We start from the raw sequence: 27,319 nt of genomic DNA, 5'->3' as shown, positions 1-27,319 counted from the left end.
GTGGTAACAGGCGGAGGGCGGGACTTTGAGGGGAGCAAAAACCCACCCCCTGAGCTGCTTAAATATTCAATTAGCTCTGAGCAGAGAGGCAGGCATCAGCACGGGGGGCAACTTGACGGCAACAAGACGCGGTTCATTCATTTTTGGAGCAGCGGGCCTGCTTCATGGAGACACCAGTACTCCTGTCGTGCTCCCGGAGAGTTGTTTCACTTTCTCCGGCCTGCCGTTAAACTTTTCACGGCCGTAACACCATGGACCCGCTGTGGACGGGCACCGGCGCTTCGGTACGGCATGCAAATACGTACTCTGACGTCGGCGATCATGTGGCTTTTGGCGTAGATCCTCCTTGTGATCGCCAATTTTTTCTTTCCTGTCGCCTGTTGTCTGCTCGGTTATCGAGCCGCCGAGAGAGTGTTTGAAACAGATTTGGCGTGTTTGTCGGCTCTCCAGCGGCTCTGGGATTGTACCGCACTACCTGAGCGTCGCGCCAAAACGGTGGGCAGGTAAGAAATTGAGAAACTCTTCTTCGTGTTTTTTTTCTCCCTCATCTCCCTCCCTCTCCCCACGGCTCCCCCCTCGAAAAGTCTCTCAAGTTAAAACTGCGTGTAGTTGTTTGTTTGCGCCCCTCTCGCGGCTCGTTCAGGTTTCGCGTGGTTCCCCAAACACCCACGCGCCTCTGGATAAATATTTTAACTTGTCTGGCCGCGTGAACTTTGCCTGCCCCTGCCGTTTCCACCTGCGTGCTCTCGCAACGTTTCCCGACAACTTCTTAATTGGACGTTTTCGCCCCCTCCGCGTTTCAAGTTTGTGTTCGGTGTGTTGTGTGACCGTGGCGGGGGAAGGCAGACGGGAGGAACATCGTGCCTACTTTTCCTCCTCCCCGTGTCGACATAACCAGCAAAACATGGCCGTCCTTTGCCGACATGTTGTTACGTCGATGGCGAGAGGGGGAACATTTGGGGAGAGTATTTTTTTTCCCTCCCTGCGCCCCTCTGTCACGTTTTTGGGCTGGCCAGAGGAAACAACCGTTGGGACTCCTTACCAGCGGCGTGCACCAGCTCGCATTCAGGCGTGCTGAGGTTTGAGTGTAACTTTTGGAGTCCGACGTTGTTTATAGACTTTGATTCGTGCGTCTCTGCGATGTAGGCGTAACGTTACCCCTGGTGATGCCTCCTCCCCTCCCGAGACCGCGGTTCTTACTGCAGGCAGGCAGTGCTGTTGCAGTGGGTCTGAAACTGCTGTAAAAGCCAGGCGTGGTTCTTTTATTAATAATATGAAGTTCGGTCATGAGGCCCGTGGCCCAAACTGTGAGCAGCCTCTGTAGCACTCAGCTGGGGTCAGTGCTCTACATCCACCAGTACGTTTTTGGAGGTAACCTGCGTGTACACACTGAGGTGACACAATGCCCAAACACGAATGTTAACACATTGCCCAGTAATACGTTTAGGATGTTTCCTATACTAATAGTTATTTATTTATTTTTACACATAACAGTGCATACAGATCTCGCTCTGTCATCTTTATTGCTGGATAAATACTCATTATGAACATTTGAGGTGCTTTAGGAGAGCTAAACTCAACCTAAAGACAGTTGTGTGATACCTCAGTCTGGCACTAAGTTTCTTTACCAGCTATGCAGTAAAATGCAGTGTCGTTGGCTCTGTTAGCTTCATTCATGTGGGCAGTCATCATTATTATTTTCCATGCAGCACATGGGAAAAATCATTTCTGTGGGTGACTGTTAAACGTTCTTATTTACCAAAAAACAGACGTGTGTGTGTGTGTGTGTGTGTGTGTGAGTAATAAGGAAAATTAATGGTGACATTCAGTTACAGCAGTCTGCAGCAACTGCCAGTGGCACTTGTGGTTTGATTATCAGTGCGCAGATTAAAAACAAAGCCACACTGCAAATACTGTCTATAATAATTAAAAGTGCATATACAGTAGTGTACAGTCAGCATGGTCACTCCCTACAAGTGAAAAAACTAGTTGGTTTAAAAAAAAAACAAACAAAAAAAAACATTCCCACAGTTGACTATCTGGTGTAAATTTTTAAAATGTGTTGTTCATTTCACGCTATTCCCTCAGCTCTACGGTGACCTGATGTTTTGTGTTTCTAGGCTTTCTCTGATCAACAGCGATTCCTCCCCTCCTCCCCTCTTGTGTTAAAGATGTAAGTGATTTTGATCACAGTGCAGTTAACCCTCCTGTCAGCCGCGTTACCAGCGATTCCTCTGGGTATAAACTTGGCTCCGCTCACTAAGCCACGCACCCTTGCTCTTTCTGTGTGAAGAGACATTTGGCTTGTGTTTTTGTTCTTCGCGTGGTTTTCCACTTGTGATCTGCCAAAATCAGAGAAGATGTTATGTAATTTGAAATGACAGCCGGATCGTTTTTATTGGTAGCTGAACAATCAAAGCGGATGCCTTCTTTTCTGGATTAAAAGTACACAATCACATTTCGTTTTTTCTTTTCTTTTTTTTAATCGTAGTTGCGTAGCCGTGTTTTATTGCAGAATGGTGTGGGGAGCGTTGCTGCCAAAATTAATAAGAAACCAAATTTGCTCAACAAACACTGTTAAAAGCCAGTAAAATCCCTATTGCCATCCAAAGTCAGGTATATGGGACAACATTACTGATTTGTTTTTACAGTTTGGCAGATGTGTTTAATCCCTTGAGAAACGCAGTTTAATTTTTTTAATTTATTTTTTTTTTTATGGATGATGTTCTTGGTATAGCTCTAGGGATTAGCGAAATGCACAGATGTCGGTGTCCTACCTCATCCAACGCATCAGCCATTGGTCCACCATCACAACACTGTGGAGAATTTTAGCAAACAGACACTCATTGGGTTTATTTATTAAAGCGTTGTGCTGCGATAGTTTTTAAAGAACTTCCATAAAAACAAATCTGCTCTTGTTTAAAAGCTGATTTTTATGTATTCCCCCCTTCTAGCCTGCTCAACTATAAAGTCTTTCTCAATGTACTGTGACCCCTGCGAATGTCACAGCCAAAACATCCAGCTGGGAAGTGAGCCGCTCTATTTGTTCCTAGAGGCGTTTTATTCGTTTGCTCTAGTCAGATGGTGGAAAATGAACAAGACTCAGTCTGTCACAGTTATTCAAATAAAGAGGGGGAAAAAAATCAGAGCATCAAGAATTGGTGTCAAATTATAACCGAGGAACTGAATGAAAACAAAAAGATCTTTCTGTTTGATTCACTCCCGACAGCCTGTACACAAGCTGTTGCAAATCAAAGCAAAGCCAAAAGGTGCGTTTACAGCGGGAAAAGTCAAGGCGTTAAAGCCTGATATTTTGTTTATTTAAAATAAAATTACACACACGTTGCAACCAAACTAGCTTTTAATCTTTCAACACTGTTATTGTATTCTGACAATGAATTGAGTGCAGTCTAGTCAAATGTGACTTGTAGAGAGGACGTGTGATATCTCATTGTTGACAGTCATCAGGATTGGCACAGATGTTGTATGTGCCAATCATGCTAGCAATCTTGTGAGACTGTCAGAGTGCAAATAAACTAATATGGAGCAGAAGACTAACAGTTGAGCAGTTGGGGTTTTTGTTGTTGGTGGTGGGTTTTTTTTTTTTTTTTAATTGAGAAATTTGGTTTGTTTGTTTTTTCTTTTTTTTTATTTGATAAATGAAAGTGGATAGGCAGCAGGTAGATCAGCTTGAGTTTTTTTCAGGGGTCTAAGCATCCTTAAAGGCAGAGAATGACTTTAGGATTATATAACAGATTTGATCAGATTGAACTTTCCTCAGTTTTCAGATTGCTTTTCTCTTTCCAGTCCAGCTCTTGTGTAATTTGTCATACCTCAGCCTTTTCTCTGTTTCCCTTCCTTAAGTATGGCTTCTTGACAGCCACCCTTTCACTAAGACCATTCCTGATGAGACTTCAGTAAACAGTAGATGGATCAGCTGAAGGGTCAGACGCATCTCTGCATTTCATTACGTATTACATTTGCTGTCCTGGATGTTAGGCCTGCCACTTCTTTTATCCTCCAACAGAACGCTACACACCATGGAGAGACATGCCACATTTTTGGCTAATAGCTCTTTGGGAATCACCTTGTTGGTGCAAAAATGTTATTTTACACCTCTTTTATCTTTGGCATATTTTTAAGAATTTATTTATTTTTTTGTAAATTCAACTAAAGGAAGGACAGAATGTTTCTGTGGCAGGCTGCTAGTAACAAAAGAAACCTATTAAAATGGGTTATTTCTGTTATATTTGGACACAATACTTGTTCATATCTTGAGTTAGATGCCTACAAAATATCCTCTGGTGGCTCAAGACTTTTACACAGTACTATATATAATGTGTACTTTTAAAATGTACTTTCCTTTCTGCTATTGTTAGCATTTGAAGTAAGCAACAGGTTTCCACATTAACCACAGGCAGATTGTTGTATTTTGTTTAACTCAAACAACAATAATCTGAAGCACGATAACATCACAGATCGTGTTCAATTTATAGTGACAATTTGGGGGGTGTAATGATGGGAAATTTGTGTTAAAAGGGGTCATTGCCATAATGCACGCTTAGTAGCTCGATGGGCGTCCGCTTGATTTTTACAGCCGTATGTTAACAGTGAACCATGAACCCGCGTTGCTTGTTTTTTTTTTCCCCCTCCAGGTTTATGCATCTGGATAGAAATAATATAAACTGCATGTGAGTGCACAAACATCAATTTATGGTCACACATTTTTGTTTCTCTTTAGCTCACGCTTCTATTCCACAATATATGGCTGCTGTTTTTAGAGGCTAGCAGACCTGTCGTGGGTTTTTAACAGTTTTTTTTTTTTTTTTTTTTTTTTTCTTTTGTACTAATCAGGAATGCATTTCCTGACCACACATCACATTTCCACATCAAACTGTAAGTCCTATAATGGCTGTCCATTCTCTTGGTGAAACACTGGAATGAGTCATCACGGGTTGGAGGATGGAGGTTGTTGCTGTCATCACGGCCTGTCGTGCTCAGCTTGGCACAGTACTGACATCACCAGCATCTACGCTGTGCTTTGTTCCAGTGTTTTCTCAGTTCAGGTCCTCTCCGCTGCGCTTCCGCCGGCTTCTCAGACGTGTTGTTAGGTGACTAAGGCAACCACAGAGATGAGCTCATCACCTGTAGGTGGGGCTGAGAGGGAGGATGTGAGGAGACAACTGGAGAGGCAGAGAAGAGGAGTTACTTAGGGACACTTGGAAGAAAAACAAGAAATCAACACTTGTATTAGAGACTACGTGTGATGTCTGAGCTTGGTACACAAGGAGATGTTGGATAGCACTTACTGTACTGAAAGTGATGCAGAAGGACAACTAGAGCCAATGGAGACTTGAGCCTCACACGCATTTTAACCTGTAAAAGTAATTCTCCATATTAGCATCAAGTCGATATTTCAGCATGAAAGAGCTGCCATTCGTCAGCTCAGGACCTAGCTGAATTCCTTGAAATCTTCCCCCACAGCAGAAACATTTCCAGGTAAAGCACACAAAAGGTCACAGCGTTCTTAACCGCTGACAGTTTTACGTTTCCACTAAGGCAATCCCCATTTCTTAATGGATCACTTGATATGGTGTCGCCCACTAGTTCTCTTGAAAATCTTATCGCCGAATGGGGGAAGGGGGGGTCACGGATAAGGAACTGAATGTACGTTTACAATGCTGGAAATTCAAACTGAATGAAGGGTGTCGAGGAGAAAACCGGTGACAAAGAAAAGAAAGGAGACACTAGAGTCAGAATGTCTAAGCGGTGTGAGAGAGAAACAAGAGACAGTCTAGCATTGAGACTGCAAGATAGGTGGGTGTGTGTACGTGTGGGAGAAAACTGTGTACACTGGAACCCACCATTAATATCTGCAGTCAGTCATTTTATAAGCAGTGGATCATTGTATTTTATTAAAGCGCTCACTGCTTAATTGCCACATTGATAATTATTTAAGCCTATTGGTGAATAGCATTTTTTTTTTTTTTCCATGTGTAAGGATTTTACTCTCCTGTGTACATCATCCACCAGCCAGTGGTCTTGTTTCTCACAGCTTCTGCATCGGGGTCAAACTCAAAATAAGTCATGCTGAACAAATCAACTGGTGAAATCTGAACTCAGCTTTAACTTCCATGTGGTGGTGGTTAACTTTCTTTTTTTTTTGTATCTTCCTGCACACAGTCATGTAGGCCATTTGTGCCTGAGCATGTGTACACACTGGCTTCCCTGCTACCATCAGACTGTGTCCTCAAGAATTTCAAGTTTAAGGGAAAGGGAGAGGGGGGGAGAGGGTGCTCGGAGAAGAGAGAGCTTTCTAAAAGGCTTTCTGCACTGCACCACGTCAGCCAGTGGAAACGCTCAGACACACCCCTTCTGCACAGCCGACTCCAATGGGAAAAGGCTGGAGATCGTTCACTACATAAGCCACACCCACTGCAGGGAAGGCAGAGATTGACAGGTGGGAAATCCATCCGCACAGAGCATTGACTGCTCACTGAGGCTCGTGGCAAACATGAAACACTCCATTGAAAGGTAGTTTAGAGACGTGGAGGCAGAGTGCGCTCTGCATATTGAGGACATACTGTATGCAAACATCACACCGCATTACACTACAGTGCAATTTCACTTGGGGTAAACTTTGGACTAAAGCTTTGAAAATCCCTCTCATGTTCTGTTGTTGACCTGATTTGACCTTTGCCCTACTTAATTTCTGCCCTAAATATAACCGAATAAGCACATTTTACCCTTCCCTGAGGGGTGGGAAAAGCCTAATATAGTAAGGTTTGGCAAGTCGTTTAAGCTTTTAAAAGTGTGTAGAGTACAAGAGTTTTATCTGAAGGGAGAGTGAAAAAAAAGAGTGCACAGCTGGGGTGGGCGTGGTCGCAGTGGATGAGTAGGGTGCAAAGAGGAACACAGAACCAATTCGCCTAAACAAAAAAAAATGTTAATGAGAGATTTTAGTTTTTTCTTTTTTTTCACTTGTGGTTACCCAACACCACATCTGCTATCAATTCCTTACTTCTTGTAGTTGCTGTGTCAAATGAGTGCTCAATGACATTTTGGCCCTCATCATTTGGGTAGCCAGGGGGCCCCTATCAACCAGTGTTCATCACAATTGTTATAACATATGTTATAATAACAACAGTCCTATAAAATGACAGGTGAAACGTTACTACACAGCTGTACACAGCTGTACATCTCGGTCATGTCAGCAAAGCTTAAACACCAGGCTGCTCTGCGAGCAAAGTTAGCTAATGGCAAATATGATGCAAGTGGAATTTACATTATTACAGTGACTCTCCCCTGGACTAGGGTCTCAAGCAGATCCTAGTGGCAATAGCTGCCCACATGTAAGTTGTGACTGTGGACGTGTTGCACAATAGTGTTGGCTACAAGTCAGTTTCTGTCACACTTCAGGCAACACAAAACCTAGGATAGCCCACCATAGTGTGACTCGTATGTTTAAGATGCATCCCACAAGAGTCCAGTAATGTGGGCTGTGGTACTAAATGCCATACAAATGTTTTTGTTTTTAGGATCAAGCCCCACCCCTTACAAAGACTTCTTCTCTCTTTTAAAAAAAAAAAAAAAAAATCAATGTTGAGTTGGATTATTCACATCGCAGCTGTCGTGACACTGATTGACCTCTGCAGCATCTCTGCTCTTGGATGCAAGCACACACTCGCGCACATTTTCTGTTGGTTACAGTGTTACCATAGTAACACAACCATCGGGCGCAGAGTGGGTGACACTTGGATATTTTTATAGCTTGCCCTTTTGTGTGTGTGAGAGACGGTGCTCTTGTGTGTGTTCAATGAAGAGACAGGTGTGTGTGTGTGTGCGTGTGCATTGTTTTAATGTGAGAACAAGAGTAAATGGAGGACTGGATTCATGATCAAATGCAGTGTAGCCTGCTGGACAGCGTTTCCTGTATACTGCATAGGCAACTTGAAATGAGGTCACCGCAGGGATGATGAGGCTAGTTTTCTGTCAGGATATTAGGATTTGGTGACTTGATCTGTGATAGTAAAGAAAAGTCCTGCTCAGTCCCATCAACTTTAGTGGCTTAGAGATTACAGTAGGGCAGGTAGGTTTGAAAGAAGTAGTCCTTGTACCACTATATTAATCACAACTCCAAGATGGCACATGTAACAATAAAATGCCATTTAAGAAGCATAGGATGGGCCACATTCCCTTTTGGCAGAATCACAATTTTCATCATTAGTCTTCATACCAGCCCAGCAAAAGTAGCACTGCTCTGTTGCTATGCAGAACATACCAAGCCCTCAAACACAGTGCAGTACTTCGCTTTGCTCTAGAGGAGCCGCGTGATGAGATTTAAATTAATTCTGCGACGGTCCGAAATTCTGCTCTTCTCCCCTCCCCACACATACGCACACACACCCCCCAACTGGGACATGTTGTGTTAATGGCGACGGTGCTTCTCCTCAACCACACAAGTGAGACGTACGCATTGTCCTCCTCACTGCAGTGGCTGACTCTTGGAACAAGCAGTCAGGAGGGAAAACTCTCAAAACAAGACAGGGAGAGAGGAGCACGCCCCATACAGCAAAGCCAAAAGAGGAGTGCGTGCAATACGTTTTAGTGGTAGAAGATGTGTGATTGAGCCCTGGAGTCTTTTTTTTCCCCCTTTGTTAAAGTATCAGCAAAGTCGTGTCACTCTTACAGTCGGTGCAGTTGCAGTTTTTTGTTTTCTCTGCCGCCTTCTTGTCCTCTGCTTGTTATTTTAGAGCTTCAGTGTGCCCGGTTGGATTGTACTTCATGCATGGCTTCAAGTGCGGTAACCGCAGAGGTTGCCATTCATGTGCCTTTGTGACTGGATGCCTGAAAACTCTGGTACTATGTGTTACAACATCAATTTCCTCAGTTTTATTTGCTCCTCTGCTAACAATGAAATCCACCAGCTGTTTAGCTCAATCTTAGTTCAGGTTGTATAGAGCAATGAGTCAACACTAACCATTTCACATTTCACACCCAGTGTGGTCTTGCAAGAGACACCAGATCAGTTTTTGCTTTATAACTTCGATTCATTGCAGTTTTTCTAAGTTATCCATTAAAAATGCTCACTTCTAGAAAAATGAAGCATTGCTATAAATGATTAGCAGTTTAATAGGTAGTGACAAGCTGGCACGTGGGCTTTATACTCCTGATAGGTGTTTTTGTGCGACAGAAGGCTGCCCTGCTTGACCAAAAGTCTAGCCTTTGAGACACTTTTATCCTTTACCCCACTTTGAGATTATGTTAATGACGTCCAGAAATAGGAGTTGAGTTGAGAGAGCTGCTGTGACTCATCTGCTCACTGTCGTTTCCTTCTCGCTACTGCTTGGATAGATGTCCCGCCTTATAGCACTGTTATGTTTCTGTCATATTAAATCATGATGTCTGTCTTCATACATTAGACAGGCTCAGTGGTATGCAGGGTTTGTATTGATTTCCCCTGTGTCCTCCTCAGTATGTATGCCAGTGTGTATCTTACACTGATTACTGCCTGGGATGATAAATGTATTCGCTGCCTGGCAGCATTAAAATGTTGCTTCTTCAGAAAGACTCCACTAATATAATGCACCAAGCAGACAGACAGCTAGACAACGGGAAAGTGCAGACAGACAGACGGCAGGCAGGCAGGCAGGCAGGCAAGGGGGCTGCCAGGCTGAGTATTCATACAAGTTTAATGAGCATCCAGACAGTCGGGAGTTTGTGGCTCCAGCTCGGAGCTCACTCTGCACACAGACGCTGACTGGCTGATGAGGTTAGACACACTAACAAACAGGTGGGAGACTGAAGGTTTCACCTGGGTAGTGGACGTAGCCAAGTTTGAGTACGGAGTACACAGTTGATTAACATTTTTGGTATGAAGTGAAAGTTGCCATGGCGAAAGCTCAGACAGCCAACTAGTTCACATTTCGTTCAGCTCTGCAGCTGAGGTGTTTAGAGCCAAGTAATCATTCTGCAAAGGCCTCATATTCTTTTCAAGGACACCTGATAATATATACATATACCCTTTTCTTTTTTTTTTTAAATGCATGAGACTTTAGAGTATCCATTAAAAAGTTTATTAAGGTATTTAGATAAACCTAGACATTTTTTCAGCAGCCTGGCTGTTAATCGCACTTCTCTTTTCCATCATTGGATATGGGGCTCCCAAGTAGCCAGCCAAGGCAGCGGGAGTGCAACCCCTCCCTCCTCTGCTGAAAATGACAGAGTAGAGAGAGGAAGAGGATGTCTGTGCCAGTGTTTCCTCAGTGTTCACCAGTATTTACACAGGCTTTTCTCTTTGTTTGAGACAGTCCACGCACATGTTTAACTTGACTGCAACAAATCAGACTGCAGTGCGGTCTGTGTTTATATTGTGTAATATGATGGTCCTCTATCTGACTCAGACACTGCTCAGAATCTAACTTGTTCACGGTGTGTTTTTTTTTTTTTTTTTTTTTTTTTTAAATAAAACCAGTGACTCAGTAGTACTGACTTATAATGCAAACTCCTCCTGATGTCATTCAGTGACTTGGAGAAAATTTTTGAGAAGCTTGGAGCAGCTTTGAGAGCAACGGGCTTTAAAGCACTGAGTCATTGTTGAGGCGCATAGAAATTGCTATAGCATACAAATACAGATGTTGCGTAAACGGAAGCGTTTAACTTGCATCCACCCTGCTTGTGTGGGTTAAGCTCAGCGCTCCCCCTGCTCTGTTGTGCCTGAATCACCTAACTGCAGAAATCCAAAAAATGCATTCAAGGCCGTGTAGGCAGCAGTGAGGCGGCACTGGTTCAGTGGGTCATATGAAGTGGCTCTTCAGATGCAGCTGACAGATGCATCTCCTATTCTGCCCTACCAGATGTGTGCTACAGTACTGGATTTTGGGCAAGGCCAGTGAGAGACACTGATGGTAAGTGGTGCTCTTGAGGGCTCAAATGTTTTTTTCCCACATAAAAAGCATCCCAAGGAGGTTTTAAACTGAGCCAAAAACAGCACTGCAGTACCATTTTTATATCCGTTTTGGTAAATGAGCTCAGGCATAGTATTTCTCTTTGTTAAACGGCCAGAAATAACATGGCATACTATAGCTCCATATTTACATAGTAGTGTACAGACTCTGCCTGCCATACGCTGTAAGTTTCCTCACTTTGCTTTTGGATGTTGAAAAGACTGAGAACTCTCTTCTAAGTGCTGCTCATGCCTTGAAGTCAGTATTCTGGAAAGTAGGTTTTCTTTTTTTCCCTTCCCGCTGACTGTACCTTGACCTTCCGCAATGGCTCAGAAAACTATACAAGAAATGTGCCAGTGTATGGATCCAGCATCCACCTGTCAAAACACTGAGCCTGAAATTTATTTTAGTTTTTGTCTCTAAAAGCACCAAACACAGTTGGGTGGTGTGTGTGTATATACAGCCTCTGTCAGGATGTAGCAGCCACTTGACTACAGCTCCACAGTTGCTATAGCGACACCATGGTAATGAGTCTGCATTTTAATGATGCCTCAGTGGGTTGTTTGAGGGGATGAGATATCTCGGGACAATGAGTGGACTTGCAAATGATGGCGTGTTGAAGGGGAATCGCGCCTTTTGATTAATGTGCAGCTGATGGAGAGATCCAGGAAAAGTATGTGAGACTCGCATGATCGCAAAGTTCAGGCCTAATATTTGCAGCTGATGGATTACCCTGAAGTCACTTTGTTGCTCTTGCTCTGCCCTGCATCGTACAATCGTACTACTTATCGTCTGTGTTTGAGTTCTTCTGTCCAGATTAAATTGCCATGTAATGCTTCTGAGCAAATAGAAGTATGAAATATTTAAATGGTGTTGTATACATGGGATTTATATTTGGAAGAGGTTTTCTCGTCCTCTGTGCTTACTCGGGTTGATAGAAGAGCACCGCTGCTGCATCGACTCATTTGATTTTTACTCATGTGGATATGAGTATGAAGCTTCAGCGCGAGGCCTCCAGAATATCAATAGACTTTTTCAGTCAGATAAGCTTTTCTTTTTCCTCTCTCTCCCTACTCAGTACAATATTACCCAAGAAAAGTTTCCTACTCTCGCACTCCTTCAGCTTTTTGTAACTGCTGCTACTTTATGAAGTTCTCATTTCCACAAAACTCAAATAAAGAAGCTCGCGGCTTTAAAAGATTTGGATCAGAAGCTGCTTTATCTCTGGTTTCTCACTCTGTTCACGCTTGGCAGCACAATCTGATTTATGAATGATTAGTCAATATTTCTCAGGACAACTTGTCTTACAGCAGCAGACCTGTCAGCTGCATATATTTGCATACTGGCTGTGTTGTCGAGTCACAGTGATGAAAGTGTGATGATTAAAAGTTTTACTCTACATAAATAGACAACACTGGAGCACTGTTGTGGAACTTAAAATAAAAATCATCTCATCTAGTTGAATATATCTGCCACTTATGAAGGCCAAGTGAAACTGACAGACTGTAATAATAGCAGGGTTGTGTTGAAGGATAAAACTCTGCAATTTAAATAAATGTTGCTTGAGTGACAGATTGAAGAACTGGACTCGTGAGCTCCTGTAGTGAGGGGATCCAGTCATACTGTTATAGGTGGCATTTTACTGGCATTGTTTGGGTCCACTGGTCCCAAACTGTCCAGAGTCTTGAGGCAGAATTGATGCTGGGCCAACACCTAACAAAACCAGGTTTTTGCTCTTTTGTAGACTAAACACAGGGAGCTACAAACCCCATGGACAGAGAGCCCTCCTATGACAAAATTTACTTCCCTTGAACCGAATGAGACCGTTGCAGGAAATATAACACGGGTGTAATGTATAATATCTTGGATTTTCTTTTAATTTGCCACATATCTGTATTTATTCAGTTGTCATTTCAGAGAATTGCTGTTTGATCCAATATTCATTTTCATTAGCCACACACAGGAAGATGTTTCTGATCAGTGAATAATTAATCCAAATTACAGTATAGACAACCCACCCACAGGAGGTCACGAGCCAGTGTACTGCTGGTAAATTAGAGGGTTGCATCAGGAAGGGCATCTGGTACAACATATTTGCCAAATCAAATATGCAGATCAGAAATAATAAGATTTTCATCCTCTTTTAAAGGAAGCAGTTGAACGAAGAAAAAAATGATTATGGTGCTCTAAAAATTAGAAGTAAAGGATTTCAACTTGAATATTTCATTCATCAAGACTCAATGTGGGATTTTAAATGTCCCTTGATCCCTTAACCCTCATGCCAGTTGCAGCTGCACCCCTCTGAATGGTATCTTCCTGTTAAATGGAAGTCGTCTTTCTCTCCACCATTGCCACGTGTTTGCTCATAGGTGATCATCTGTTTGTTTGTTTGGTTGGTTGTTTGTTTGTTTGAGGTTTTTTTTTAATATGTAACATGCGTGTTGCGTTCCCAGCGGTTTTTGAACTTGGCAGTATGTGAATTAAAATGAAGAAGTACAGAGTTATGCATCAGTCTTCCAGTGTACAGTAATGTTTGCTCCTCTAGTTTACTTCACCTAGCTTCTAAAAGGTAGTTGGCCAGAAAAGTCCAAAGCACTGTTGGATTTTTCTGTTTCCCAAAGTCTTTTGAGGGTCAGCTTTGTATTGCACTGACCACCTGTAAGCTTTCTGCTGTGCTTATGTGTCAGCCACCTTTTTTATTTTGAGCCATTTTTGCTCACTGCCCAGCAGTTGGCTTTACCTCCTTTGGACAGTGGTGTGCTGCAGCTCTACATGGGTTTTCCTTAAATGGGTCAGTTTGGTGCTAACTCAAGAATTTTCACGTTTCTTCTACCCATGTTTTTGCTGTTAAAAGGGAACTGATCTTTTGAGAGTGTTTATGGTTCTTAATTTGTGGTGCATTGCGTATATTGTACATTATTGAAAAAAACATTTGTTTTTTATTTTAGAGCCCAACATATTTTATATATTGGTGTAATTCTTTAAAATCATTCCTGTGAAAAGCTGGTATGACTCATGTTATTCATATATTGCCTGCGTTTTATGTAGACACATTAGACCACACATGCCTTACTGATATAACTGTAACATGCTGCTATCTCCATACCAATATGTCATTCTAGTTCAGCTTTGATTTCCTTGTCTTTAAAGTTATCATGGTGTCATAGATGTGTTTTAGGAGGTAGAGTACATGCAAGGAAAAGGGGAAAAAAATCTCCTTTTTTTGTTTTTAAACATATATAAAAATTACACTGCTTTTTCTCTACTTTCTGCCATCTAGGTAGCGTCCTATCATGCAGTTCGAGGAGGTCAGCCAGCACTGGAGCTGACACTGTCAGTGTGCCCAGCCTACATGACACTACAGGAGTCCCATCTCTGCCAGACTTTTACCGCCTACTGTCCTCCTCCTTCCTTGAGCCAATAATTTTACTCTGGGGGTTGAGTGTTCCTCAGACTCCTTGGCTTCTGATCTCAGTCTCACAAGTTGTCCGGTCCTTGCTACCTCGGGATCTATATCTGTATTCCTCTAGTAGGCAGTCCTCCTGACTGCACTTCAGCACCTTAAGACTATCTTTGCATACAAGTCCTGCATCCTGGAACTTCAGCCATAGCCTCCTTTATAGCATCCCTGGCCAAACACAAGCACCGGGACAAACCCATCCACCACCATGTCCAGTCGACGCAAGGCCTCCACTCCCTGTATGATCCGACCAGAGCAGACAATGGTGGAGATGGATGATGAAGCAGAGGACTCTCAGAACATGGAGGTAGGCTCTGCCAACAGCATGTGGGTTTTCAGTGTCTTAAAAAAAAGAAAATGGCATGCTTAGTTGAATTACTTTTAGTAATCCATATTTGAATAATTGTTGGGAGGAAGAATTAGATTTGTTTGGAGTTCAGTGGGCACGATTCAGCTGATAAATTGATATGTCCAGATTTAAAAATTTAATTCTGTTGTACCTTCTCCTGCCAGACAACAACAGAGAACCATACCCAAGGGGTGCCTATGGATAGCAGTTCAACACAACCTGAGCAATCCATGGACTTGGATGTAATGGAAAAGGCCTCTGACCCTCCTTTGGCTCCTGACAAACCAGCAGCTGAGCCACCAGACGTTTCTAAGCCTCAGCGCAGACAGCAGGGGGGATATGAGTGCAAATACTGCCCCTTTTCTACCCAGAATCTGAATACTTTCAAAGAACACGTAGATGCAAACCACCCAAATGTCATCCTTAACCCCCTGTACCTGTGTGCTGTCTGCAACTTCAACACAAAAAAGTTTGACACCCTGACAGAACACAACGAGAGGTGTCACCCAGGAGAGAGCAACTTTAAATTTAAACGCATAAAAATGAACAACCAGACAATCTTAGAACAGACGATAGAGGGGTGCAGCAACAACGCTGTCATTTACAACACTTCTGGTGCCATTTCTGCCAAAGGGGACGAACTCGGCACTGTGCCACTGAGCAAACCCACCACAGTCAAAATCGGTAAACCAAAAATAATGACATCGGATAACAAACGGACAGACTCCCAGTTGGGAAAAATAACTGCGGATCTCACCAAGAAACCAATCACAGCTGTCAATGTGAATGGTACGGTCATCATCCCGGAGTCGACTCTCCTTAAAGCAGACGGCCTTTCTCACATCATGCCTTCCCTGCAGCGGCCTCTAAACTATACCCAGGTAGGAAAAAGTGGAGGAAAAGTAAGCAGGAATTAGCTTAGCTTTAGCTGGACATGAGTCGAAACAACTAACTTCTGTTCACATTTAAAACCTTTATTTTGAAGCATTTTTTTTTTAATACAGTGATTGTTTTAAATTATATAAGATCTAATATAATTATTAGTTAGCTTAGTAGCCTGGCTAGCTTTTTCTCCTGAAGAATTTGTGCTAACTATGCTAACTCTAATTCTTGGGTTTAGCTCCATATTTAGTGGATAGATGTTAGAGTGATATTGCTAGAACCATACAAAGGTTGGCAGATTTTGCTGTTACAATCATGCACTCAATGAACCAGTGTCATTTTGTGACATTTGAATGGATAAGTGTTTATTTTGTGCAGTTTATCATTGCATAGCTAGTCATGCAAAAAACACGATCTTCATCTGCAGTCCATAAACGCAGAATAGCTTACATGGCGAATTACGTTTTCTGCAGGTTTCTTCTTAAGAGTTTTTTCCTTCAAACTGTCACCAGGTGCTTACTCTTAGCAGGTCATCTGATTGTTGCATTGTTGCACCTTGAGGCAACTGGAGGAAATATTAGTGTAGTGTAAAACTGGTACCAGATATCAGGAACCTTCCTAGGTTATTCATTAGAAAATGACATGCCTTTAAAAAGCACTTGTGACAGTCATGTGGTTCTAGGTAGTTTAAATTTTTTTTTCTTTGTTTTTTTTAGGTGCCGAAGATTGCAGTGCCCCTCAACACAACCAAATACAACCCCACACTGGACGACAACCTGACGTTGATCTCGTCCTTCAACAAGTTCCCCTACCCAACACAGGCTGAGCTCTCGTGGCTCACCGCAGCATCAAAACATCCAGAGGAGCAGATCAAAGTCTGGTTCACCACGCAGCGGCTCAAACAGGGTATCAGCTGGTCACCTGAGGAGGTAGGAGAATTGTTTATTTTTTTAGTTGTGTCCCGGTTTTTCACAATAAACATAAAAACAAAACATAATATAAATAATAACTGTATTTAATGCACCTCTAATTAATTTGCAGTCACTAAATGTACCAAGTTGCGGGACATGTATAACATGTCTGTTTTTCAATGACAGGTGGAAGAAGCCAGGAAGAAAATGTTCAATGGTACGATATCCTCCGTGCCTCAGACTTTCACCGTGGTTACTCCTCAGCTCAACTCCCAATCCTCTACCAACCAGTCCACCTCAAGCACGCCCTCCAAACCCATGCAGCCAGCAGCCTCTGTCCTGCAGTCCCTGCCCTGTCAGCTCCTGGGACAGACCAGCCTTGTGCTGACTCCTGTAGCCAATGGCTCTACTGTTACTTGTGCACCACTGGCACTCACAGTGGCTAACCAGGTACAAAACTCTAGGTAGAAAATGGCATTCTTTAAGGCAGCAGAAGCGGGGGAGGGGTAAAGTTTGCCTTTGACCTAACTGCTTTAACTCGCCTTAGGTTTGAGCATGTAAAATGTTCTTTTATGATTACTGCAGGTGGCGCAGTCGCTCAAACGACCCTTAGCCTCTCCTGCGGTTGCTACAGAGAGTAAACGGCCCTCCATCATTCAGACCATCTCTGCCCCGATGGCCACATCCAAGCTGGCATCACCTAAAGTGCTGAGTTTCACCGTTGACCCCAATAAAACGTCAGAGCAGCTGTCTGTGCTGAGGTCCAGTTACACACAGTGCCCTTTCCCTGAGGAAGATGAGGTAAGAATAAGTGAGTGAGAAAAGTTTTTTTTGTGCTACCATGAATAGGTATCACTGCTTGTATTTTCTAGTTTTGTTTTCCCAAACAGCCAGTTGGTTCTTTTTTTTTCTTCTTCTCTTGGCTGCTCCTTTTAGTTGTTGCCACAGTGGATCTACAGTGGCTTGCAAAAGTATTCGGCCCCCTTGAACTTTCCCACATTTTGTCACATTACAGCCACAAACATGAATCAGTTTTATTGGAATTCCACGTGAAAGACCAATACAAAGTGGTGTACACGTGAGAAGTGGAATGAAAATCATACATGATTCCAAACATTTTTTTTTACAAATAAATAACTGAAAAGTGGGGTAGTCCGAGGTAGTCCTCTTTGGTCTTTCCTGGCAGTTCCATATTCCATATCCTATATCCCTGCTGTATACATGTCCATTTCCAAACATGCAGTTGAGGGGAAAATTACTGTACTTATTACTTTGATGTATCTTGTCATGTGGTAGATTTACAGGCTGATAGAGACCACCGGGTTATCCAGAGGAGAGATAAAGAAGTGGTTCAGTGAGCAAAGACTCCTCAATCTCAAAGGTATGTGACATGTTTAGTGCTGCAATAAGGAAACATGTGAAAAACAAGAGCACTGAAGGGAATGGCTGTACTAAAACTTATGTTTTATGATGTTTTTATTACAACATACTGACGTCAGTCTGTGTTTTGGGAATCCTTAATATTGACCTCTGTATTGTTTTCATAGATTATTTGTGCTGATGTCAGCATTTAAATTTAGTGTAGTATTTTAATCTTTTTCAGTCATTGTGAAGTCATAATTTTGTATGGGGGGGTGTTTTAAAGAGCTCAAAGTGCTTATGCACTCCAGTGACTAATACATTGCTTTAAAGTTTGAAGATGATCAGGTGGAAACTAATGCTTTTTCCTAATTCATATGACCCCTCATGAGCTTGAAGCATTGCCTACTAAAATAGTGTATTTTATTATCTTTATAAGCAATAAAAAAAATTACACGATTATATCTTTATTTTGCAGTGTCTGATTTCATTTTTCACATTTGGTGTGACCTTGACCTGATTTTCACCTAAATTAAATTAGCTCGAGTTTCTATTAATATCTACCATTCAACAGAATTTGAAAATGATATCTTGAAAACTGGATACTAATCTGCTAAGAGACACATTATTACAAACTGCCTCTCTTTGGCCAGAGAACTACATTTTTCTCTATGTGCAACAAGTAGGTTTAGTACTTAAAGGTGGATTTCAATGGCTAGATCACCATAATTAGAAAATTATACGGTGGAACCCCGACTTACGAAATTAATTCGTTCCAGAGGGTTTTTCGTAAGTCAACATTTTCGTAAGTCGAAGCACCTTTTTCCATCGCCTTTTGAGTGAGGTGATGCTGGCTGAAGACGAAGTTCTTGGTGGAGGCTGAAGAAAGCATATGTATGCATGCATACATACGTACGTGTACATGACATTATGGAATTTAATTCTAAACATTAAAAGTAAAACTTACATTTACGTTAATTAATGTACGTATGTACACTGTGCAATGATATTTTTAAAACATTTTTTTAAACTCGCTCATATTTATACCTTATGCCGGCCCCATTATGAATGAACGATAGGCTAATTGCAAACGAAAAGCACACGAAATAGCACACTGCAACAACAATACGTCTTTCACGTGGAACAGCGAAACGCTTCTCGCAAACGGATTTCGTTACACGGGCATTTTGTCGTACCACGGGCAAAAATATTGCCGTTAAGTGCCTTCATAACTTGAATTTTTCGTTAAATGGGGTCTTCGTACGCCGGGGTTCCACTGGCCTTTAAGGATAGTTTCTAAGCATTGTGCCGTATCATCCAGAAATAATATTTGCATGTGTTGTGTTAGAAGAATATCCTAGCATGTTTTGGTCCGTAAATATTTCTTTCTGTCGTACTTGAAGGTGTTCCTCCTCCACCTGTGCTGGTCAAAGCAGAGGTAACACCACTTCCTAAAGATGGCCCAGTAAAGAAAGCGGTCCCCAGCCAGTTTCCACTGTTAGAGAGGGTGAAGGGGAAGTCGTCGGGGCAGCTGAAGGCGCTGGAGGAGAGTTTCCAGAAAAGTAGCTCTCCAACAGAGGCAGAGCTAGGTAAAGCCTGCAGCAAAGTCTCTCTCACAGGGAGGAATAGTTGTGTGCATGATAGAAAAAGTATTTTTTTTAAAAAACAAGGCTGTGGGTTAAGGTGGAGTGTTTTACAGTCGTCTTGTCATTTAAATTTTGCCGGGCAGTGTTGCCCAAACATCAGTGACGTATATCACGATAAGCCCAAGCCCAACAAGCCCACTGCCTTGCAACACCCCTAGTTTGTAATGAATAACTCCAGTGGTTGCACAGAAAAGCTGGATGTAGCAAAAATGATACAAATGTGTTGCTTCAGCAATGTGTTGGCAAGTGTCCTGCTCATGTATATGAAACGGGAAGCAAACTGACATGTTACAGGTGGAGACATCTGTCACCTTGTGTTCTTCTGATACCTCATTAGCCTTTTTTGATCTTCACCAGGCCTTGTTGAAAGATGAACTTAAATTTTAGTTAGCTAGCATCTTTTATGACAAATCAATGAAACCCAGAAACAAAACTTTCAAGCAGAGATGAAGAAGCAAGAAGAAACATTAATGGGTGGAGTAAGGATTTATGTTATAAAGATCAAGGTCACCCGAATCACCAGAGTTTAAATATTTCAACTGAAAGTGGTGATGAAGACCTGACCAAGTGGTCAAAACCAACAGTGAAAATTAGTCCATAGTCGATATTGGCATGTTGGTGTGGTGAGCTAGAAACATGCAGGAAGCTCTCCACCACTGTTTGGTGCTCCTGTTGATACGCAGCAGAGATGCCCCTAGGGTCACATGAGCCGAGAGAAAGTGAACAGACACAGAGCCCAGGAAAGGAAGGACACCAGCCGGCACTACCAGGGTGCCGGGACATAACCGCAGTGGCACAGTATGACCCGGCCCCACAAGGTACCCACCTGGTCTCCACCACCCCCATGACTGAGGTGGCCAGACCACGGGAAAGAGAAGGGAGAGGCCCCTATGGATCCACATCCCACAACAAACCATACCACCCAAGGTAGAGAGGGAGAGCCACAGCTCTCAGATTGGGCCTGAAAAGAAAAATGCTTTTCCATACGTCTACCTGGCAGAACCTGTTGGATGCCATCCTTGGGGTGGATCCGTCCCCCATCCAGGACCAAACCCGCTCTGGCCAGTGCCAGGAGATGACCTTCAACCTTCCCATCACAGCAAAACACCAGACCAGCCCCAGCACATCACGGATCTTGCAGTGGACGGAGGCATTTGAGCATTGAAGGCTTCAGCAGAAGAAGTTTTCTGCAAACTTTCTAAATTTGCTGAGAAGCTGATGTCATGTAATGACTGTAATTTTTCTTTTATTTCTTGGTGGTTAAACCATCTGAAGCCACATTTTTGATGTGTGCAGATCAGAGACATAGGCTAGTCGCCTTGGAGATCAGGAGATTATGCACATGCTGGCCTTCACAGAGCGCTCTTTTTTTTAAAGTCAGAAAATGTTGCGAATTACAGAACTTTTAAAGTACTCGTTAAAAAGTGAAGTGGATGAGAACAAGTTGGCCATTAGCTAACTAGTTAGTTATGTTCTACCCAAGGTCCTAAATTTAGGATGTAAATGTTAAAATTTATTTAAGAAAAAAGTATTTTCTTCTGATTTTACTAGTTCACAGCATGCGACTTAATTCCCTTCCACCCCAGAGGAGCTACGGGCTCGTCTCTGGTGGGTGCCTGGTTGGCAGGAATAGCAGGAATATTTTTAATGAGGCCATTTTTTTAAGACCCCCAGAGACAGACCAAATTCCAAGGTTTAAAAAAAACCCCAAAACAACCAAATTAATAATACTGTGTGAGCTATTGAACTCTTATTGTTCTCCTGCAGATCAGCTGGCCCAGGAGACCAGGTTGTCCAAGACAGAGGTGGACTGCTGGTTTTCGGAGCGCAGGGCACTGAGGGACAACATGGAGAAGACTTTACTCACGATGGCTTCGAAGAACACGGAGGACAGAATAGAGCGTCCGGGTGTGCTGCTTAATGGGGCTTCTCATCGAGAGCAGGACGGGAAGCCTCTCCGCTCATCTCCGCATCCACCTGTCCTTTCCTCCTCCTCGTCTTCCTCCCCTCCTGTGCTTGCCGCTTCCTCCCCTCGGCCTCCGACCCATCCCTCCTCTGGATCTCCTCCCATCCTCACGTCATCCTGCTCCTCTTCTCCACATCCTCCCATCCTGTCAGCCTCCACGAGCCCGGCTCCCATCAGCAGCCGCTCCCTCGCCCTCCTCAGGGAGGTAAGAGTTGATAAAGACACGTTTCCATTTATGCTGATTACACGGCAGAGTGTTAGAATATGCAACAGAGTTTAAACATGAACTAATCTTTACCTAATTTTAGGAAATGGTATTTTAAGTTAGTTGGTGAGATGTTAAAGAAGTGAAAGATTGTGGAAGGTTATCATATAGAAAAAGCTACATGATTGACTCTGCAACACACAGGATTGTGTAGCAAGATAATAGATAATCAGTTTTATGTACTCTGCAAATTTTGAACAGAAAGATTTGCACATATAAAATGCATATATATTCAGCACTTTGTTCAGATATAATCTTCCACATTAAAACACCTAATAGCATATTGCATAACCATTAACATACACTGCACATGCCTGCTGTCAGAAAGAAGGCAATTAAAATAATCCAGATGAGTTGACTGGACTATGAACCAAGGCTTGTGTGCTGTGTTGAGAAAGAAAGAATAGGGCGAAGTCTAGAAATGTTACAAAGGTGGACGTAAGCTGAGCACGAGACGTTACTCGTGTGGGATTAGAGTGACAACCATCCACTAGAGATAACAAACGGTTTTATTCTGGAAAGTGAGTCTTTTGATCTTATAAGAATAACTTTACTTTTATTGCCACTGATACTGAGCTGATTGAGTGTCATCCAAGTGGTGATGTCCTGTAGGCACGAGGTGAGGAGTGTAAGCAGTAATACTGCCTCTACAAAACAGCTCCTTGCACCTGTAACCTGCTGATTTCACCACTGCTTGTCAAAGCTGCTGCCTTTTTCTAGTGGAAAAGGGTCATGTGACAATTTAGCAAAGCACATACTGTGATTGACGTTGACATCATTTCCTGTGTGCCAGCACTATAATAATACAGCATGTGTTATATCCAGGCTGGATCAAATGTGTTGTCATTTTAAATGCTTTATTTTGGATAATGTTATAAAATATATTTATGTTTTACTTCCAGGTGAGCAAGTTGGCTTTTTGGTTGGTTGTTGGTAGTTTTTACAAATTTGTACATGTCATTTGTCAGAAGTCATTTAATTTTGTATGAAAAATCTTCGAAGTTAATTAGTTGCTAATTGTTGAACTTGAAGCAAGAGCACAGAGGCCCAATAAAACATCATTTTTCCTTTGTAATTGTAAATTCCATATATATCTTTGTTGCTTGCCTTGACAGACGTTTTGTCGGACCCAGTGGCCGTCTCCTGAGGAGTACAGTCAGCTGGAGGTGCAAACAAGTCTTGGACGCACTGACATTGTACGCTGGTTCAAGGACCACCGTTCTGCACTGAAGAACGGCGAAACTCTCGACTGGATGGAAGGTTTCCAAGGTGTTGCAGAGAAGCAGAAAGCAAGCCAGGAACAGAACGGTCAGAGTTCTGAGAAGAATGAGTGCGTTTCCTTGGAAGTCAAGGCTGTAAAAGGTAAGTTTTGGAGAACATAGAGTAGTGTCTTTTTCTTTCTTTCTTTCTTTTCTTTTTTGTAGAGTCTGAAACTTTTTGGCTTGTTTTGTTGGTTCTTTTGCTCATTTTCCAAATTCTACATCTCTGTGTTCAGTGGACGAGGCTGTTGAGAAAGTGTCTACTCCAGAGCAGTCCAAACAGTCAGAACAGGACAAAGTCCAGCGGTTGGCAGACAGACTGGCCGATGGTGTGACCGACCTGAGCCGAACGAGGCCTGACCAGAACAGCTCAAATGCCACTGAAAAAGGAAGGTAAGTGAAGAAGAGGCAAAGAAAGCAAATATTTTATCTTCTATTGTTATAGTCATGTTATACAGACCAAAAAAAGACTTGCTGCCAATATTTGATTTTTATTCATTTATTTAAAACTCCTATCTGAGGAGTTATTTTAAGATACCTTTCCAGCAGTCCAGAAATACCACATCATATGGACACTCTAAACTGTTGGTGCCGAGCTACTGATTTTCATGAGGGGTTTATGCTGCATTTCTTAGAAACATCTAGAGTGCAAAGCTTAAAGAGAAAGTCTTTTCTTTATTTCCAGTTCCCAGAAGCAGTCTGTTTGTGTTCAAACTTTCAATCTGCTTTCTTGCCAGGTGGGTAAAGGTGACCTTGGCTGTGGGGGAGGATGGTGAAGGAGGAGCGGAAAAACAAAGGTTGGCAACTGACACGGACATTCTGACCTTGGAGCAACCGGGGAGGGTCACTGGTTGATGGTGAGTGTAACTGGGTGAATTTGTAGTGTGAGTTTAAATCTGTTGCAGTAAAAACAGAAGACTGATGTGTGAAAGCATTGTACCCCTAGTCTGCCACAAAGGTTTCATGGTGTCTCACTGCCTCTGTTTCAGTCCTCTGAAACCATTCGCAGGAATGTCTGCCTATAGGGAACATGGATGGTGCTAAGAGATTTATTCATGCCAAGTGAAGCTTGGCTTAAATAAATGGTGAACTGCTCCTTTTTTAAGATGCCACAGCTGCAGCCTCCGGCTATCCAGGAAGTTATTAGTGCGCAATTACCTCTGATTGGTCCTTCACAAAGATAGCAGACACCATCAATTAGCATGGAGATGGACTACATGCTCACACACAAATCATTACAGTCACAAGAAGGCAGAGCAAAGGGAGCAGATAACAATAAATTTCTGTTTCTACTGTATGTCCACAACAGCAAAATGTCATAAAAATATTGAATTCTAATCTGGGGAAGCACATGAAACACATTTAATTTGAACATGAAAGGAAGAACTGTAACACAAGTATTGATTCAGGCTTTGTCTCTGGTTCTGTACAGTACATCACTGACTGCTGAGTCACCGACCACCATGAGATGACCAAACATGGAAGCAGTGATGTCATTGTCTGCCTGTGATGTCATCCCAACATCCTGGGGGACTGTGGAGTTGCACCGTTAAAGCACTTGATGGAAGCGTAGACCCTGACATTTAGAGGAGTGCCAAAGCTGGACTTGATGCATTGCTCTTACTACAGTGCTCGCTCTCTTTGTTTTTTTGTTTTGTTTTTTTAAGAAAAAAAAAAAAGAGCCTTGTAAATATTTTCTGTATTACTAGAGTTTGTACAGTTTTCCTGAGAAAGCTTTTTTTTTTTTTTAAGAAAAAGGCTGACTGTTGTCCCCAAAACCTGGAATGTTCGGTTTGGTTTTGTTCTTTGAGATCAAACTGTATGATATAGTCTGTCATTTGATGAAGATCAGACGTATTTTTTGAAAATCACTACTCATTATGAGTAGACTTTGATGGCACTTGCATATTTCCCTGTGGTAGTGATAGATATTGTCATGGCCGCCTGAATGGAAATTGTTAGGAACTTTTGTAACTTTTTGCTTGTCTCCTGCACCTTAACTCGCCCTCTGTAGAATTACAGTAGAGAAGATGGAAATCACTCAGAAGTGCCAGAGAGAAGGAAGTAGAAGGAGTGATGGTATTTTTTTTGTTTGTTTTTTCTTTCGGGCAAACTGAACACAGCTACAGCTTCACCGCTGAGAGACCAGAGAATGAACACAAACAGCCACAGACCAAGACTAACCGCATTAGGGTGGATGCATGAACGCACCGTACATCCTAAACTCTGTTATCTTTCCTCATCGGCTCGCTCCTGCGTCAGAACCCGAGGCATGTCCAAGACACTGAAACAGTACAGAATGTTCACGTTCCTGATTAACTCCACTGAGCGGAGAGCGGAGTGTCTGTTCGATCGCACCGCGCTGCCTTTTCAGCTCTCTTATCAGATGTTTCCCGTCGGCCTCAGAAGTGGGCAGAGCACAGCCGGGCTGAGGATTTCAGCTTATCGGTCCAGTGTTTTTAAAAACTTGCCTGAAAACGCCAAAAGCATATTTTTGAGAACCTTTTAATGCATGGCACACAATAATCAAAGCTCCTTTATTTGAGCCGTGTCAGGTATCCACTTTGCTCAGCTGTGATCTGTGAGCACACTGCTGGTGTCTACGTAGGTTCTTCTGATCAAAGCCGTATCGGGTTCAGCTGATTTCTGTACAGACAGACATTTGGAATGTCACAGCACCCAAAGCTGTCATGAAATACTTGCATGTACTTCAACTTTTTTTTTCTTACTCATTTTCAAGAATGATTAAAAGGAATATTTAATAATAAATATTAAATATTTGTGGAGTCAAAGAAAGTTCTGTTAACCCTCGGTTTAACAGCAGGTGTATGGCTGCGCGCTGGCTGAATGTCTGTTGCTGCTGCTGCTACTGCTTTAGTTTCACTTTCAGTTATGTATCTGGGATACTGTAATTTTGTTTTTGTTTTTTTTTTTTTTGCTAGTATGAAATACAGCTTGTATTTTCATTTTCTACTTACAGTCTGCTGTAACTCAATAAAAACACAACCAACTATAAAGCCTTCCCTTGGTCTTCCAGTGTAAATGACACACGCCAAAATTAAAAGCCTTTCTTCAAATCCTGGTTTAAGAAGACTGCTTAAGGCTCTTCACCTACTTAAGTATGTAACACTTCTGCTCAAAACAAGTAGGAATATAAAGTACTGCAATGCACAGTGACCACATGGCTTACTACAAAGTTTCAAGAAGAGTGTTTTAGGACCTTTTGTGAGGGTTTGGCATTAGCAGGATTTCTGCATTCAGTTCTCATAAAATGTGGTCTAATCTTCATCTAAGTCACAATTACAAACAGCCTGACTTTACTGACTGGTTTGCATTAATATGAACTGGCCAATCACTGTGTGGGCTGGGAAAAAATGATATGTCTGTAGCTGTAGCTTGTGTAAAGATGCCCCACCCACACACACCTGTTTCACGTCAATATTTCTGGAGTGTTTTGACTGAACAAACCTCATCAAGTCATACCACAGAATTTAAATCAAGCCCACAGCCCCAAACTATGCTCTCTCCACCATGCTGCAGAGTTGGGATGAGGTTTTGGTGCTGGCCCTAGCACCATGTATTCACCATGCTTCAGTTGATCCATCTACTGTTCACTGAAACCTCATCAGAAATGGTCTCCGTGGAAGGATGGCTGTCAAGAAGCCATTCATAGGGAAACAGACGAGGTTGAGAGATGCAGAATTACACAAAATGACATCTCTTATGGAGAGATGAATCCAAATTTGAAATAAATTGCTGGTTCAAATTGTTCATTGCCATGATGTACAGAGAAGTTGAGGAGAGAGGTACAACAGTGAGTGTCTACAGCCATCTGTAAAGGACGGTGGAGGCTCTGTCATGGGGTGCAGCTGCGTATCAGCCAGTGGTTTTGGAGATATTGTCAGAATTGATGGAATTGTGACCACAGAAACGTACGTTGATCCTCATGTAACAGCATCTGGAAAGCATCCGATTGGCAACTGCTCCATTTACAGCATAATGATCGCAAAAACACTGACAAATGCAGTAAAATCACACCTGGATAGAAAACCACACAATGAAACACTATCAGTTATGGACTGGCCTCCCCAGAGCCCGCACCTCAACATCCTTTTAAGAAGTCTGGAGAACCATCCCTGAAGTCTACTCTGTACAACTCTTTTCTTTTTTTTTGGCCTTAAATACTGCATGTCCATGTATGTTTGCACATTGTAATAAATCACGGCACCCACTTTTCTAACAAAATATAAAGAAATCAAGAATTCAAGACTTTTGC

At 42.4% G+C, this 27,319-nt stretch overlaps 1 protein-coding gene and 1 long non-coding RNA gene across 6 annotated transcripts; one reads left to right on the top strand and one right to left on the bottom strand.

Annotated features, from left to right (window-relative positions):
• The first annotated feature begins 74 nt into the window (after positions 1-74).
• On the top strand, positions 75-26,060 carry zhx2a (zinc fingers and homeoboxes 2a). Of its 5 annotated transcripts, XM_025911393.1 has the most exons (14): positions 75-503; positions 2,121-2,173; positions 14,227-14,713; positions 14,920-15,636; positions 16,354-16,566; positions 16,735-16,998; positions 17,134-17,349; positions 17,845-17,929; positions 19,311-19,496; positions 21,321-21,724; positions 22,900-23,146; positions 23,280-23,436; positions 23,781-23,900; positions 24,476-26,060. In XM_025911393.1, exons 3-13 carry the CDS (start codon positions 14,615-14,617, stop codon positions 23,896-23,898), a joined length of 2,706 nt encoding a protein of 901 aa, XP_025767178.1. In that variant the 5' UTR covers positions 75-503; positions 2,121-2,173; positions 14,227-14,614; the 3' UTR covers positions 23,899-23,900; positions 24,476-26,060. The 5 variants fall into 5 exon arrangements, with proteins under 5 accessions (XP_025767178.1, XP_005450709.1, XP_019220274.1 ...); XM_005450652.4 differs by lacking the exon at positions 2,121-2,173; XM_005450653.4 differs by lacking the exons at positions 75-503; positions 2,121-2,173 and adding an exon at positions 532-1,357.
• LOC112848186 (uncharacterized) lies at positions 4,814-5,980 on the bottom strand. Its single transcript, XR_003222150.1, has 2 exons — positions 5,310-5,980; positions 4,814-5,183 (listed from the first exon to the last, which is right to left on the bottom strand). It is a non-coding gene; the product is annotated as an uncharacterized LOC112848186 (long non-coding RNA).
• Positions 26,061-27,319: the final 1,259 nt, after the last annotated feature.

This window comes from Oreochromis niloticus, linkage group LG11 (assembly GCF_001858045.2).
Source record: "Oreochromis niloticus isolate F11D_XX linkage group LG11, O_niloticus_UMD_NMBU, whole genome shotgun sequence".
NCBI lineage: Eukaryota > Metazoa > Chordata > Actinopteri > Cichliformes > Cichlidae > Oreochromis > Oreochromis niloticus.
The sequence above is the reverse complement of the archived record's forward strand: the minus strand, read 5'-3'. Positions and strand labels throughout refer to the sequence as shown.